Genomic DNA, 17,183 nt, shown 5'->3' with positions numbered 1-17,183 from the left:
CTAACGTACAATCATGACAGTCAATGAGTCATTCAAAATGTAAAAATTATATATAACAAAAGGTGGACATTGATAGCGTTAACAGTCATCTCCGACATCTGTTGCTGTACTGTGCGATTACATCCAAATAAAAACAAGGGAGTAGGCCCTATTCAAAACATTTGTTCCTAAATGTACTGTTAACAGTGAAGAAATAAAAAGTCTAAAACATTAGTTATATTAATTATATTTAATTATTCCTTTAATGCACTCATCCAAGTTATGCAAATGAAGTAAATAGCAGCTTACATAAAGGCATAACATAGACATTTATCCCTCCCTTTTGTCCTCTTTTTAAGGACAAAGCATTAATTCTGTGTTGATAACAAATCATCAGTACATTATTACCCCATGCCACATTCCCAAAATTATATAGTATTACCCTTCCTCCATTCTTCAATATCTAAGAGTGACAAGATCTGATGTGCAGCAGGCCTAGTTTACGAGTTTCTTCCATCTGCGCCAGGGACTTGCAAACTTACGTTTCACGGTATGCCAGAGGTTCGCATCCTGTTCTGCAAATCACTGCTTGAGTGGAGATAGCAAATCTAAAAGCCAGATCTTTAAGACCAAAATTGTGTCGCAGTCTTATCATTGATAACAACAGTTTATCCTCGCACTCCATGTTAACTATGTCTTTCCTGTTATTATGGTGTTGTGGGGCCTGAATAGTGAGAACGTCAAGTAGGGCCTGGAATCTTGAGAATTTGAATCCTGTATAATATTCAAATAATCCTTGAATCTGTGATTCCTCCTTTAAAATCTCCTGAATAGTCAGTGGTTTGGGTTTGTCATCACTTACAGGATTTCCCAATGTAGCTTCATGTTGTTCATACCACACTCTGTATTCATTGAATAAGGCTTCAGACTGATGAACTTGTTGTTGTAGCCTCTTGATTTCAGCTGCTGCTGATAGCAGTTCCAAAGATGTTCCTGAAAAAAAGTTCTATAAATAAATCTAATTCAGCTGATTTTATTTTATTTTTAGTCTCAGAAGAATGACATTGCTTTTAACAATGGCAATGTCATGTCTTGCTGAGAAATAATTTATACCCAACCAGTAAAAGTTAGGTTGCCACCTTGTTACCAAGATTTGGTGGAAATGGCAAAGGTTGCAATGTTGGAAAAGGCAACACGGTCCCAAAGTACCACCACCCTATGGAACAGACTCAGAGAGAATAGACTTACAGCATCTCAGATGTTCAAAGTAGTAAACAGAAAGAAAGGTCCTACTGATGCTATGCTAAGAGATTTGTTTACAATAAAGACATTCTCTTCTGTAGCAACAGATTATGGTATTAGTAGGGGAAAAATTGCCAGAGAAAAATATGTCAGTCAAAAGTCTGTCTAAAACATACATGTCCATGATTGTGGGTTAGTGATAAACAAGGAATTTCCCCATTTAGCCGCCACACCTGATGGTAAAGTATGTGACAAAGGGGAGACTGGTATTGTGGAAATAAAATGTCCCTTTGTAGCAAGGCAGATGAGTATTACTGAAGCTTGCAATGTGATCCAGAATAACAATTTGTTATCAAAATGTTTAAGCACCAAGGTATAAAGAAGTTAATTGATTATAGCTTATCTGATTCACTGCAACATATTTCCTGTCACGACAATACTTTCTACTTGGAAAATCTATAGCACTGAAAACCTGATCATTATTACAAATGTACTGATACATAAAATACTATTATGGTCAAAATTGAAATGCTCATTATTAGAGCAGATTCCTAAGCAGTTTTCTTTTCGCACTGTTCGCACTGTTCTTCCAGTCGTTGTAAGTCTTCGACTTGTGAGACTGTCCTATATCTTGTTGTCATCGATACTTTATGGCATGCCCATATTTGTTGGTGACAAGTTTAAAAGTTAAAAGTTCGTTCACACTAACAATTTTAGTGTTTTGAAGGAGTGTTTTTGTTTTTGTTTTTTTAAATCAATGTTCAATTGGTCAAATTAACTCACCCAACAGAATGTCTGAGTCTCCAATGAAGGCGGCACTTTTTATTTCTCCTCCAAATGCTGAAACAAACCAGAAGTATATATGACTTGTAAAATCAGAATGAAATGGGGGGGTGTGGCTTTATAAACATAACAAAATTAGATATATCATGAACAGTATATACCATGACAAATTAATAGTTTCTTCTTTGGATTGTTACATATTTTTCATGGATTTTTTTACGTCACTTGCAACCATTATATCAGTAACATAACATAATATTTAAGATAACAACCCCACCGTCTGTGTATTTTTCTTTATCAAGAGTACTGTCAGTACAGTACTGTACTGACTGAGTAATATTGTGCATACATGTATACACCAACCTTCTGTGATTTTTCTAAAAACAACATCGAGATAACATGATTGATTGCTCCCTGTACATGTCGTGTACTCTCGTTAAAGTCTAACGGTAAACAGTAAACAAGTATCTTCTACTTTCATTTTGTTGACATAGGGTCATGTAATACAGCTGTAATGTAAACAACTAATGGGTCAACAAAATGTTGGTTTTATTAAGATTAAAAATTAATTGATGTGTTTGCTGCTTGCACACCCGCAACTCTTTATATGCGTATGAATTAAACCAGCAGAACACAAGACATCAAAATAAGAAATGATGATTACGCTGTGCATGCCCCTGTGTTGGACCGACAGCTCTTATGTTTACACAGTGTCATAACAAGTTTTGCTCGAGACATATTAAAAACATATGAATGAAATTGAGGATTATGTGAATATTGCCTGTTTGGTCAACCATATACTCTAGCTGCTTTACTACATTATATTTTCTAATATCGGGATATAAACATACCATTGAACAAACGAACTTGTGTCTATCTATATTTGTTGCGTTAAGCTGCGAATGGGGTCGTCCACAAGCCTTCACCTATCTCAGGCATGTTTCCAGGATTGTTTTAGGGTTTTGGAAAGGGAATAAATGTCACACCGTTCTCCAATCTATCTGTCGCTGTTGCAGGTTCCCCAGGAGCACTTCTTCACCATTATTTCACTGCAGTTCGTATTTACCCTCGTGTCAATGTCCGACAAAGTTGTCGGAGGTAATGACTGACAATCGAACTTGCGCTATGATTGGCTGAATTTGTATAGCAACCGCGTTGCTAACAACGATGTGGAAGGGTGATTTTTTTCATCGCAAAAAAAATCCACCAATCGGAAGTTAATTTCACAACAACAGCGCCAAACATTGCGGTATACGACGTCATCAATATTTGTGTTGACAGTTTTTTAAATTTAAGGGGACCTATCGGTCTCGAGTTCAAACCAAATTTCATGTCAAATCGCCAGTATAGACACGAAAAACAACGTACTATCCCCATTCTAACACACCGTAACAAATACACAGCGCTAATATGTTTAGAAACATTGTATTTCCTTGTACAAAAGTAAGTAGTAAAGTACTCTGTGATCTGAACTGGTGACGTGTCATTCTGTAACGGACTGACCAATCGGTAAGAAGCTTTCAAAAGTCGGTCATTTGGCCCCGCCCTGTTGACGAGGCGGAATATACCAAAGTGGACATTTGAATTAATATTGACCAAATTCTTACATAATTCAGTATTCATGTCAGTATGCATACCAATCTGTGCTTATCGACAAAATCAGTGATTATTTGTATAGATTTGTGAAGAGTTTTGTGTAAATTCATACGACACAGGACGATAATTGCTGGCAAGGTGGCGGTTACCCTTTTTGAAGATCACGCCAAACTACAAAAAGGGTAGCCGCCACCTTGCCAGCAATTACCATCCTGTCTCTCTTACCTGCGTCTGTTCAAAACTTCTCGAACACGTCATTTGTGACCACAGACTAGTACTGTTGTTTAATGGGCTAGTAGCCATACCCGCTGACGACTACATCACAGCCAGCCGTACCAACACACGACCAATTCCGTAGTAGCCTCAAAAACTAACTTTTACTCCACTCCTCCTTCCCGGATGTGATATTCAATTTATGAATTTTATCCGGAACTTACAGATACAGACACATCAAATGACATGTGAAATGTTTCATTTGATTTCGGATCTAACTAGATGCCTTCACATGGATGAAACAAACGTTTCAGTAATAAACTGAGGTAAAAACAAGGAATGTTTACTTTTTACTTTTTAATTCATTCAACAAATACACTTTATCGGTAGTTTCTGTTCTGTTGCCTGCTAGCCTTATCACTAATATCAGCGGGATTTCGCTAAGAGGCGAGCTTGACGCCATATTGTTTTGGTTAGAAACGGGGCGTGGCTTAAGTGCAATGGGAGGAGCAGATTAGAACATGGTCCGTATCCAATCAAAACACGCGTTACAAACGAATCGTGTTAGAATATACGATATAACCTGAAGAAGTTTAGCATTGGAGGAATAACCAAAACTACTCCTTTAAACTGAACTGTTCTCTCCAGACAAATAACCAATGTAACGTTTGTCCAATATAGCATGTGACTCTTGCCAAACAAACCCTGTGTGTCTAGTCAATCTGAGCATGTGTCCCTTATCATATAAAACCTTTGCCTTCCGTGAAAAATAGAAGAGTATATTCCCTTACAAATAGGTAAGGATTATAGTGTTAAGTGTCATATAAACAAATGGCCACGTAAGGATATGTGTAGTACATGTATTTGTGTGTGTGCTAAAGGCAGCTCTGTCTACCAGCGATAGCGCGGATCTGACTTTAGAGTGTTACCTCACTGAAATGGTTGCCAAAGGCATCCGGCACAGTATTCCACCCGGTCACAATAAAGTGATAACGGGTAAACCAGCCGTTAATTAGCTGGGTAAGACCGGGTTGATTGTTCTCTGCGACTCCTTGCCCCCTCCACACAAACACTTCGATCAATCTGGCGTGCTTTTACTCAACATTTCTCAATCCAATATAGCTCTAAGTTTCATGGAAACGGGCAAACCCCCAATCACAGCAAGGTAGCAATCCATTGAGAGGCGCTATTGTAAAAGCTATTGGTCTCTAATCTAATTAATCACGTTTTCCTTATCAACATTTGTTCCTTAAAAATAAATCATGAGACTCTAGTCAATTTACTCATGGGTCAACTGTCAAATAAACATAGTGACCCTACTCAAATCCACCCTATTCCCTAGTCAGGTGAACAGATTTATGCAAGGTGTAAGAATATTAAATATTTTAATAATTATGCTAAGTACGAAAAACACCCACATTAAACTATCAATGGGTTCTTGAAAATGCTACAAGTTAACGGGTTTTTTTTAATTAACATGCATGCCTGGATTGCTTTGAAATACTTTAATATAGAGAGAACACACTGTTCTGTCAATAATAAACATACAATATTCATCACAACTTTAGACTCATTAGAATATGCGGAAATCGTGATACTGTCTCCCTACATAGGATTGAGATTTTCTACTAGGCATGTACTTCCTATTTCCGTTTGTCAATACACTCATTCGACCTTAAGAGATAATAATTGAAATATAAACATTTACTGGGGTATTTCTTTTATTTTAATTCTTATCTGTGAATTAATTTACAATATCTGACGTAATAATAATATTAAAAATCATGAGAGCTAAACGATACTTAGCCAGAAAAACTTCCCTGTAAAAATGACCCATACATAATGGCTATGTGTATCGGTACAACAACAGACTAGCAGAATCAATCCGGTAGATATAGACATATTTAACAGTTGATGACCAGATCGATATATCAATACAGACACGTAATAAATAGATCGACTGTAAGTATATTTTTCTCTCGTCACGGGTTAATCACGAATGTTGTACCACAGAGGCCCGTAATATTGTCTATAAAACACAGGGGACCGTAACATTGTCTATAAAACACAGGGGACCGTAACATTGTCTATAAAACACAGGGGACCGTAACATTTTTGTAACACAGTGATCAGTTATGGTTATGTAACAAAGAGACTGACAATATTGTGTAGCAAATTAAATGGATCGGTAATTATTGTCAACAGACTACATAATCCTCCAAATCAAAAATAGGGTGTGGCTTGATTCAGCCTTATTATTGGCTGCTAATGAGGTCATTGACGTTATATCTATGCTTGTCAGCGATTGGTCAATTGACTTTAGGGAACGCATCACTTTCATCATTTTGCTGCCGTCTTTAAATGCATAGATAAAATTTCAAAAAAAAAATCAAAAAAAGGAATTTAATCTCCATGGCTTCTTTGATGCAAGTAAAAGGCAACTGCTATAAAAGGAGAAAGTGTCGTAATTCGTAAAGCCAATTAACCAATCGCTGATCAGCATATATATGTAACACTGACAACTTCATCAGTAGCCAACCATAAGCCAGCGTCGAGATATATCATTAATAAACAGATCTTCACGACACTACCTTTTCTGTCTTTACTTCCCTACACTTTCCTTTGACTGTAGCGATTACACTAACTCATTCACCCCAAAACTATTTAAGCTGAACTACACCAGTCTTTGATTTGGTAGGATTACAATGAGACGTACGGGATGAATGGGTTAAACCCCATGAAAACATACAGAACAAACATCGGTACATTACGGCAAGAAACATTGTAAACTAAAGACTTCAAAACTAACACACAACTCAAGTAAAGTGTTACAGTGTTACTTACAAAACTTCTGCTAACTGATTTGTTGGCCCTTATGACCTCTTTTGTATCTGTTGGGCCGTTTAGAATCCAACAATAAGCTTAATACTTATAATAAGAAATAAAACTCGTACAACCAAAGGAAGGAAAATGGTCGATCCTACAAAAATTGAAGCAAATGCCACACAATAAAATCAAAACGTATGTTATCTAGCTTAATGAAGGTTGCAAACTAACGTCACCAAGCCACTACTCAAAACATGTTCTCAACTATTACAAAAACAGCAGGATTTTATAAAAAAAAACAAAAAAAACATGAAATTGTAAAGTTTAAGAAAGAAACATACATGTATTATCACGTCGAGGTATCATCGGCGATCATTCTCTTCCCCAGCATAAAGGTCTCGTTCTCCGCCATCTTGTTCATTAAAATATTAGGTATATGAATGTATCACTTGTGTTGTCTGCATTCGGGCAATGACATGATTGAAGTGATGTATCGGCAATGTGTTGGCTCGACCCATTACTATACTGACAGGAAAACGGGGTTATCGAGTGCAAAACATTGCAGGTTATAACTATTTCACTGCAGGGACACTTCTAAAAAGCCCTCGAGTATAGCCCTGATAAACAATGGACACTGTCGTCATACGAGAAATGTCTTAAAGTGGCTTCCTGTTGAGCAAAACGATTGGTTAGCGTATAACCCTATACATCGTCAACAGATGGGCGTCATTCCACTTCCTTGATGAGTGATGACTTAGCAGCGGGTCAGAAAGGATAATGGTCTTTTAGCATGTATATGGCGCTCCTAGTAAGCGATATGTGGTCAGCGAGTATAGGCTACTCGTATCACTGAACAACATCTATAGGATAATGATAGTATATCCATTTTAAAGGTCAACTTAATAATTGACACTCATTGAAATATCGAAAAATATTACTTATCTATATCTGGCAAGTCTACGTAATATCTAATACCTAGAGTCAAATTCCTAAGGTATCGCAAGTACTTCAGAAGATATATCATGAACTATATAGCAAAACCTACAACTGATTATTGGTCATTCAATCATAGCTTGACAAAGGGACACGCTGCAACACGTTTAATGCGTTCTTGTTTGTGTAGAAAGTAAACCTTCGATATTACAACTGCTGGATCTGATGACCCTTTAGTAACTTCTCCTCAGCATGCTCTTGTTCTACAAACCCATACGCCCAAAGCTTGACATGTAGAAATGAACGACCTTACTATTACCCATAATGCAAATCCACGACCCTTTTTCGTGAAGAGGCCTTTAGAAACATCTGAAGACACCTATTACCAATTACAATGTGAATCGCAAGATACAGTGGAAGAATACGTCAGACAATGGGCAAAACAAGAGCAGACTAAATTGGGTTCAGTCTCAGATTGAGTTAAGTCTAGCAGGTTCATCATTCAAAAAGGAATGAGCTGCTTGGAATATAAATTGAAAACAAAACACCAATAGTATTGATCTGCATGATAAGTATTTATATGTGTCTGATTGCAAAGCTTTCCTTAACCTTAATCTTGCATGGAAACACTGTGACATGTCCTGCGTGCAGAAGGGAACTTGTCTTGTTTGATAACCAATCCATCCCTGCTTATACCTCTTTTTCCAATTTCTTAAGTCGATGAACTAGCCACAGTGTAAGCATGCTTCTGTATTACAACCTTTCTGTATACACATTAATGATAACTAAATGGGATGGACCCGTCTCGCGTGTATCGAATTCCGACACTTCATTAGAATCCCGATAAACACAGTGAGTTATGGTTTTACCAAACACTTTGAGAAAGGGATTAGGCACAAGTTATTACAACTAATGAAGGCATTTAGCTGTCACTTTTAACAATTACACATCCTCACAACTTCAACCAGAAACACCCACACACTCATATGACGCCATGTTTGCGATATAACGGCATTATGGTTAATAACAATAGATAATTGGACGACAGGCCATGCGCGGGCGTTTATTATTTTCCCACATCAAACCCTCTTCCATAAACCGGCCTTCGTTCTTTATTTTTTCCAACATTTTCTCACCCTCGTTATATAATCCGCCATACTACACGCACATGCATTGGATATTTCCTGATTATACCACAATTAGAACTTATTGCTGGATTACATAAAGCAATCCACAGGTGTAAAAATATCAATGTTGAAGCCCAACGAAAGTTGAGAATTTCCAAATTGAAGCTATTCTAAATTCTAAGTTTAGAGTATGATTCAAATTTTGGAACAAGATATGCCTTTGGTTAGTGAAAAGGTATTGCAGAGAATTGCATTTACATCTAAGCTAAGTATGTAAAATAGTCACCGTGCGTTCACCAATACTCAAGAAGATATGTGGAAGAGATTCTACGTTTGAAGTTAAAAGTTATTGAAAGAACTTCAGGAAGGCAAAAATCGTTCTGAATAATCCAACGCCGTTTTATCGCTGGCTGACCTGGTTGCTCCGAGCGCAAAGGCATCATCCAAACGTGCCACCAGTATTATTACCTTTAACCAGGCGTACAGTGGTATTGTAGCACTGTAACCCGAAAATAGAACAAATGGAATTGGGATTTTGAATAATACAAAAGACGTTTTGATTGATCTTGAGCATACTCTCCTCAAAAATGTTTCTTCTATCGGAACACTTGAACTTTTCCACCCATTTTCACTTAAATAAATATCGACAATGTGTTGTCTTTAAATAACGAAAGGGGTCGCGGTGGTCAAGTGATTAGTAAAACATCTGACATTCTTTTACCACTTTGTCGCGGGCTAGAAACCTACGTGGGGCAGTCGACAGGTACTGGCCGTAAGTCGATGGTTTCTCCGAAAACTCCGGCTTTCCTCCACCACCAAATCCTGGCACGTCCTTAAATGACCATAGCTGCTAATAGGACGTAACATTTATTGACCTGGTCTATCCCTCCTGAACATGAAATCAATGATATATCAGGCCCTTATTTATTTCATTTCATTTTCATTTGTTTTCATTTCATCATATTTTATTGAATAAACAATAGGATTGAACAGCAGGCTAGGCCTATATAAGTTATCTCCTTAGGTTGACATGACAAAGACAAAGATGAATGAAACGGTTAGAAAGAAAATATTGATGCAAATTATATATAATAAGTAGCATAGATCCCCAGTCTATGTATAGCAGATGGTATAGGGGAGATAACTCCATGTATGTTTCAATTACATATAAATATTTAATTGATATTTTTAGCTATACAATGCTCTTATTAAAAAGTCAATCATAATTCATTAGTAATAGGAAAGCAGTGCCCTAATGATATATTAAACAGAGAAATTGCTACAATTGTATTTTTTGCAAATCATTAGTGCCCCCTGTTCATACCCTGCTGCTGTTGCATGAAGTAGTTAGAAGTATAGAACCATTTAGTATCAATATATATATCATTGGTAGGAGTGATAAAAAGTAAGGGATACAACAACATCAAAATATAAAAAATAAAATGAGGCAATTCAGCTAGAAGATTTTGAAAAGTAGTATATGTGTAAGATGTATTGCCAGTGTTCTATGTGTCAATCTTTCATCCCATCGAGTTTCAGACAAAAAGTCTCTAACGGCCTCTACCGTTCACATATCATCCACTCGAGAAGAATCCAGATTAAACCACAGAACACTAAGCATTCAAACTTAGCACATTTATGTTTTACTTTATTGCACCCATCAGTAAAAACAGCACCCTAAGCTTAATCTTTAGGTGTATAGTATAAACATCAATGTATATATAACAATCAGTTGAATCACATAATGGTTTAAGGACAGTATTTCATCAGTTATGACTATATATAACAAAATTTATAGATTGTTTTGATTAATTAAACAAGTCTTCTTGTGTTGTATATATATTTAAGAACACTATCAAGTATAGATTTATTTTCAGTATTGTTTAACATAGTGTTTCCATTAAGAAGTGTTTTGGTATCAAGATTAACCGGACACACTTCAAAAATCTCATTTATTAAAGTTTTTCTCTCGTCAGTATACATTGGACATTGAAAAGATAATGGGTAGCAGTTTCATAAGCATCACCACACAGACAAGATGGAGACTCATTCAAGTGATCTTTGAACAGATCATAGTTCAGGTTGCTCGCCTCATTTCTCAGTTGACATAAGATTATGTTACCCTTTCTGCTTTCACAATTTTTAAATACATCCGAGATATCATTATTAAAACATATTTCATTATATACATTGGCCTTAAATATTAAGAGTAGGGGAATGTACTGTATCATTTTCAAGTCCATTGAACTTGTTGCACATTATTGGGAAGAAGCTTTTAGCATAGGATTCTGTACGATATAGTGGTGGGTTAAACATTCTTACATTTCTTAGAGTATACCGATCATTTTCTGGGTTATGAATAAGAGGATCAATTATGTCATGGAGGTATGTGGGTGATAAATTGTTAGTTATTTTATACATCTGAATTAGCTTATGGTTCATCATACGATCAGACAGAGATTCCCAGCCTAGTTCTTTATATAGAGTTTGGTGTGATGTACCTTTCCTTAGGCCTGTGATAATCCTTGCAGCTTCTAGTTGTCGGATTCTAATATTTTTTAAGATTGTCAGAGCAGTTGTCCAAGACAATATCTGCATATTCAAGCATTGGACGGATACATGTTGTATATATTTTGCATAGTGATTTCCTATCAATTTTATATTTCAGATACCTAAGCATGTTTATTCTTTTACAAGCCTCTTCATATATTAATTGAACATGGATAGACCAAGTGCCATCTTCAGAAAAAGTTAATCCAAGATGCAATATGACCAACAGGGACGGCCTACTACTACGATGTATGATAATCGTGACGATTTTGATTTTCCGGACGTGTGTTTTCCTTTCTTGATAATTACATCCCTGCCCAAACCCTACAGTGTTTATATGTCTCAGCTGATTCAATAGTCGAGAGCTGTCTCCCAATATCACGCTTTCCATGTTAGATACCGGTTACACATGGACAAACATGTTTCAAGGTCGCCATCATAATCTCGTCGGAAATTATTACATTTCCTGGAATAGCATGACATGAATATTAACGAAATCAATACTTATATTCATAAGTCTGCCCTGTGGTTTCCTTGTAACTGCCGCAGATCCTACCTAATTGAAAGATGTTTCATAAAACTAGGAAACATAGCTTTAATTCATGGCAAGATACATGTATCTGTAATATAATTTGTAAAATATTTAATGATATATTTATTTCGTTCAATGCACAGACAACAAGTTTCTCCTTCAGTTTGTGAAATTTGATCAGCAAGTGTAGGATAATGGTAACATAAATTCGTAGATAGAATTGCCTTGAGTCATTCACAGGGTCACGTTACAAATGTCTGAAATACACATATGCTATACTGATAGGGGTCACAACACACATGTATGTTTATGTGTGTTGTGACCCGTATCAGTATAGCATATGTGTGTAACGTGACCCTGTGAGTCATTTAAAATTCTACCATGATAAGAGAGATAACTCTAGTCAATCACAAAACCTCCGACAACAAGCTGCGATTCGGATTCCTCCACATTCTACAGTATGTCGTTACGTAGATCATTACATTCACCCATATACGAATAATATCACTGTTGTATCTCCCTCTGTTTCCACAGTTCTTCTATACCAGCTGTGCGATATTGATTTAATACCAAAACATGCAGTTCAACATAATCCTGGAAAAGAAGGGCGGAAAACAAATTAAATAATGAATCGAGTCATTTCGGTACATATATAACAACACTAGTACAAACGCTTGCAGCGTAGCCGATTCGACATCTTTACACCTTTGTGTCATCACTATGCACACGCTTCACTAGTCATTTGCCTGATGAAGGTGACAGTGTACATACCGTACGTCAGACAGAAGCTCGTATTTATATGACAGTGCCTGGAAGCTATACTCACAAGAAGTTGTCGTGTAGTTTTAATGTAGTGGCGACGTCGATGTAAGCTGATCCAGCTTCTTGGGACGCATCTTGATACTGTTCTATAATCATGTCCGGTTGTGAGTAACATGTCGGTACACATTTTTGGTGATGATGACGCCAGTGATTGTTTAGTCGAGATGTAAGACTGTTCAGGGAGGGGGCCTCTATAACTATATTTGGGAGAGAGTTCCACAACTACTGTAAAGATATAAATTTATGTATTCTCTATAACTTATCAACAGGGGCGGATCCATGAATTTTGGAAAGATTTGTTTTCCAAGTGTATATTTATAGCGGAAGGTGTGCGGGGGGGGGGGTCCATGGATTTCGGAAAGATTAGTGTTAAGGTATGACTGGCGGAAGGCCCGTGTGAGAGCGCCGAAGTCGTGAAGTGTAAATGCTCTGTGTTTGAATTTTAGTATCTTAAAACATTTAGTTTTTTAAGGTCTTTTTCTGTGGTCTTTTGTTATTTTATTGTATGAGAATATGGATTGATTCTCTGACACCTTGATACAAGTCTGTGATATGCAGAGTAACAAAAATTTGAAACGTGTTATACCCCATCATAATTGGTCACATTTCAAGTGACTCCCTCGCCTTGATCCGCCTGTGGAAATTACTGCAGTCTTTTACCATTTGATATCTAAATCAGTTATTATTTGAATTCTACACCTCTGTGACGCTTATCGCACAAGTGCAGCTACCGTACAAAGGGATGTAAGTGAAATATGTACATGTATGTCACTTGCGTTTCTAAATTAATTCAAAAAGTTTCTCTAGACAGAATTTTCTGTCCTGATGATGCGTCATATGTAGTGAACGAAATTTGGTAGATCATCTCGTCATCCCAGGTCTCCCAACAGTAGCCCAAAATCATTTTGGTTTTTTTTAAAAGATTTTCTGATATAAAAATAAAAAATCGGAAATCGAAAACGTGCAACGCTATTCCAAAAGTGAGACTAATAGAATATTTCACCCCCTTGGGGGCGAGATAGGAGAATCTCAACCCAAGGGGGAAGATTATAAAATTGCCAAACACGAGGCTTTGTCGAGTGTTTGGCAACTTAAGAATCTTTCCCCGAGGGTTGAGATTCCCCTATCTCACCCCCAAGTCGGTGAATGATTCTTTTTCTCTTACGCTGTTCTCCAATTGTGTATCATATACACAATGTAATGATAACGTTACATGCTATAATTGTTGAAGCGACGTCATGCCATTGTTATGATTAGGGGAATCCTCCCGTCTCAACCCTAAGGTGAGAAAAGGAATTATCTTACCCTGGACAGGTGTATCCGCATTTTTACCGGTGTGAGATTTCCTTGTCTCACCCTAGGGTTGAGACGGGGGGATTCCCCTATTCTTAACAATGGCATGACGTCACTTTAACAATACAATGACATAACGTCAACAATCCATCAACGTCACGTCAACCCTGAATTTAGCATGTAACGTTATCATTACATTGTGCATATGATACACAATGAAGGAACAGGGTAAGAGAAAAAGAATCATTCACCCCCTTGTGGGTGAGATAGTGGAATCTCAACCCGAGGGGGAGGATTCTTAAGTTGCCAAACACTCTTTGCCTCGTGTTTGGCAACTTAAGAATCTTTCCCCGAGGGTTGAGATTCCCCTATCTTACCCACAAGGGGGTGAATGATTCTTTTTCTCTTACCCTGTTTTCCCCAATGTGTATCATATATAATGATAGCGTTACATGCTAAATTCACGGTTGACGTGACGTTGATGGATTGTTGACGTGACGTCATTGTATTGTTGCAGTGACGTCATGCCATTGTTATGAATAGGGGAATCCCCCCGTCTCAACCCTAGGGCGGAGACAGATAAATCTAGCACCGGCAAAACGGGAGATAAATCTGTCAGGTGTGGGAGAAAGATAAATCTAGCACCGGCAAAACGGGAGATAAATCTGTCAGGTGTGGGAGAAATCATGGTCTGACTTGTGAGGGTAGGTATGTACGCGTGCATACAGAATTAAAAAAATCCACATGCAACTATTTTAACTAGAACAAAAGAGTGATTTAGTGACAAATAATTGCACGCGCAAGAGAATTAAGAGAAAGTCCATGTCTTTTACACGAAAATAACAAAGGGGCAAACACATCCGTTTATGGAAAATTATCTTGAACTTTTTCTGTCGGAAGATTGGATGGCCGCACGTGCGCTGCCTTGCGATATCTACATTGGAATCAGCATGATTATGACGTCATAAAGTGGTCGGTTGGTCGGGTGGTGCACTGGATAGCGCACTTGCCTTTCACCAAGAAAAGGTATGGGGTCACCTGCCCGACTACATGGGTTTTCTCCGGGTACTACGGTTTCCTCCCACACTAAGATCCCGCGCGCGCTTACATCCGGGCCAACAATAGTGATTTATATAAGTTGAAATAACTTTTTTCATAGTTGTTGTAAAAGAAATAAATTTCATACTATTTATTTATATTGATAAGCTTGCAACGTCAGATTTTCCCGCCAATTCACGACTCTGTATGTGTTGCAGGGGCCGAAATGGCTCAAACTTGATATTTCGTATATTACAACAATACGAAAGTCAATGTTCTAGACTTAAATGTAAACAATCATGTGAAGCTTTCATTATGTTACACGTATGACATAAATATTAGTAGCAATTCGATTTACAGAAAATTCGCAAAATTAGAAATAATTAAGTGAGATTATGCCGGTTTCTATCCTACCAAAAGTAACTATCGTCCTTTTAATAATTCAATATTTGAGTTTTCCTCACCTTTTTCGTGTGAATGGGAAATCCCGCCCAGTCAAATGAAATGCTAAGATCCTAGCACGAAGTTGTAAATAAGACCAAAAATTCCAGGGGTTGTCCATCTTCGCTTGCCAAGTGTTCGCTTCGTATACACTCGAGTGTATACGCAGCGAATACTTCAGTGGCTAACGAAGATGGGGGGTTGTCGGACTTACCCCGGTGCCGAACTTGCCCCGGTCTCCCCTAGCCGTTAAGTTATATGTATTGACAAGATCATGATATGGAACATACACTGATTTGTAAATTATATGTTATTAGCATTAAAAAGCGATTGAAAAAGTAAAAAACTCGGCCAACACCTTTTTTTCTGTGTCCAAAATCTAGTTTCGTTTTAATGCGATGCGGCGAAAGTAAATACTATAAAAAAAATATGTCAAGTTCTAGCTAGGGGAGAGTGGGGCAAGTTCGGCACATTTTTGAAATCGTTCTGGACTGTATGTACACCATTTTGAAAAGACATTATATGCCTTTCATAAAATAATTACATAGGGGCTAACATGTCCAATGTTTCAACCTATTCAAAGTAATCCAAATTCACGACTTTTTATGTGTTGCATTGGCCGAACTTGCCCCGGTCTCCCCTATCACCAGCGACATAGGTAGTGTACCCCATATAGTAATCCCTATAATACAACAGAGACGTATATATTACAGTATATTGTAATATATAAGTCTCTGAATACAATGACAGAACAAAAGGATGGATCCTTCATGCCTGGGATGTGTAGTCCACTAGTACTGTTCATGCCAATTCATGAGCGCGAAAAATTGTGACTAAATTAAGTTTTATTTTTTAGGTTCGGGCAGCACCCTAAATAGATTGCTGTATCCACCCTTTGGATGTTATATATAATACTGTAAGTAAGTTGCAATAACTTTTGTCCAATCCATTTGTCTTTTGTTGCAATAAAATTGATTTAAACTAAAAATATAATACTGTTACCATCTAAGCTAATATCACGGAATTAGAGTATCTAAGTCCGTACTAATATCAATTAATAATGTGATAGGAATGGCCTTTATCAATCATACTTACTACGGACTTCAGATATAATCCAATTCGGTGTTTTTAATCAACAGTCATAATTTTAAAAAAAAACTACCCGTGGTCTGATAGCTTATGATAAGTTGAAGCACGGAATTAGATTAGTTTTAAACAGAATCCTATCATATACATGTAATATCAGTCTCGACTTTAGTGCACGTAATACTATTCCTAATAAACAGGAGAAGGGCGCATTAATGAGTTCTTCATCTTAGAACTATTTTATTTGAGTTTCTAAAATTAGCATCAAATGACGTAATCAACTGGTATGGGAAACCCCAGTTCACGACGGCGCCTTATTTTTCTTTTGGTAAGGTGAAGGTCGCGGAGGCCGCTGACAAATCGAAAGGAACGTGACATCACAGCAGTGCAGACCATTTGCTTTGGGTTTTCTATATGTGCCTTACAAGAATTACTGTTGTATTCTAAGAACCGGCGATTCGATTTATCAGTAACAGTACATCAGGATGCGTTTGTCCTGTGTTTGATCAGGAGAAAGTGGAGTTTACAGGCCTTACGCTGCTAAGGTAAGAGCGTTATATTTAGATTTAGCGGTTCTGTCGTCGCTCACTGTGACCTGCATTCTGGTCTGTTTACACACCGCTATAAATATTACATGTATCGAAAATTCAGTAAATCTTACAGTTGACAAGTGTGCAGACACGCGAGCTCCATTACTGGGGTGAGTAAATTTGACTAACTTC

The 17,183-nt window shown here is 37.3% G+C and overlaps 2 protein-coding genes across 4 annotated transcripts in view; one reads left to right on the top strand and one right to left on the bottom strand.

Moving 5' to 3' along the window:
• Positions 1 to 335: 335 nt before the first annotated feature.
• On the bottom strand, positions 336 to 7,151 carry LOC110454039. Its single transcript, XM_021503363.1, has 3 exons — positions 6,981 to 7,151; positions 2,005 to 2,061; positions 336 to 972 (listed from the first exon to the last, which is right to left on the bottom strand). Exons 1-3 carry the CDS (start codon positions 7,003 to 7,005, stop codon positions 518 to 520), a joined length of 537 nt encoding a protein of 178 aa, XP_021359038.1. The 5' UTR covers positions 7,006 to 7,151; the 3' UTR covers positions 336 to 517.
• A 9,643-nt stretch (positions 7,152 to 16,794) lies between these two features.
• Positions 16,795 to 17,183, top strand: part of LOC110454016 (integrin alpha-9-like) — an 85,008-nt gene continuing 84,619 nt past the window's right edge. For 2 of the 3 annotated variants that reach the window (XM_021503323.1, XM_021503317.1), the window contains exon 1: positions 16,795 to 17,006. The gene's annotated coding sequence lies outside the window, so the exon portion shown is untranslated. Of the gene's footprint in view, positions 17,007 to 17,073; positions 17,162 to 17,183 lie in introns of those variants that run through there. The other variant, XM_021503319.1, reaches the window with a different exon arrangement.

This window comes from Mizuhopecten yessoensis, unplaced genomic scaffold, assembly GCF_002113885.1.
Source record: "Mizuhopecten yessoensis strain PY_sf001 unplaced genomic scaffold, ASM211388v2 scaffold7635, whole genome shotgun sequence".
Lineage (NCBI taxonomy): Eukaryota > Metazoa > Mollusca > Bivalvia > Pectinida > Pectinidae > Mizuhopecten > Mizuhopecten yessoensis.
Note: the sequence above shows the minus strand (reverse complement) of the source record. Positions and strands in the feature narration are given on the sequence as shown.

What these genes read in the sequence shown, in the direction of transcription:
- LOC110454039 (XM_021503363.1), bottom strand. Translation starts at nt 7,005, where the DNA reads ATGATACCTCGACGTGATAATACAT. An exon ending in ACCTCGACGTGATAATACAT is followed by an intron (nt 2,062 to 6,980) that starts GTATGTTTCTTT and finishes GGTTTGTTTCAG; the next exon opens with CATTTGGAGGAGAAATAAAA. An exon ending in AGACTCAGACATTCTGTTGG is followed by an intron (nt 973 to 2,004) that starts GTGAGTTAATTT and finishes ACTTTTTTTCAG; the next exon opens with GAACATCTTTGGAACTGCTA.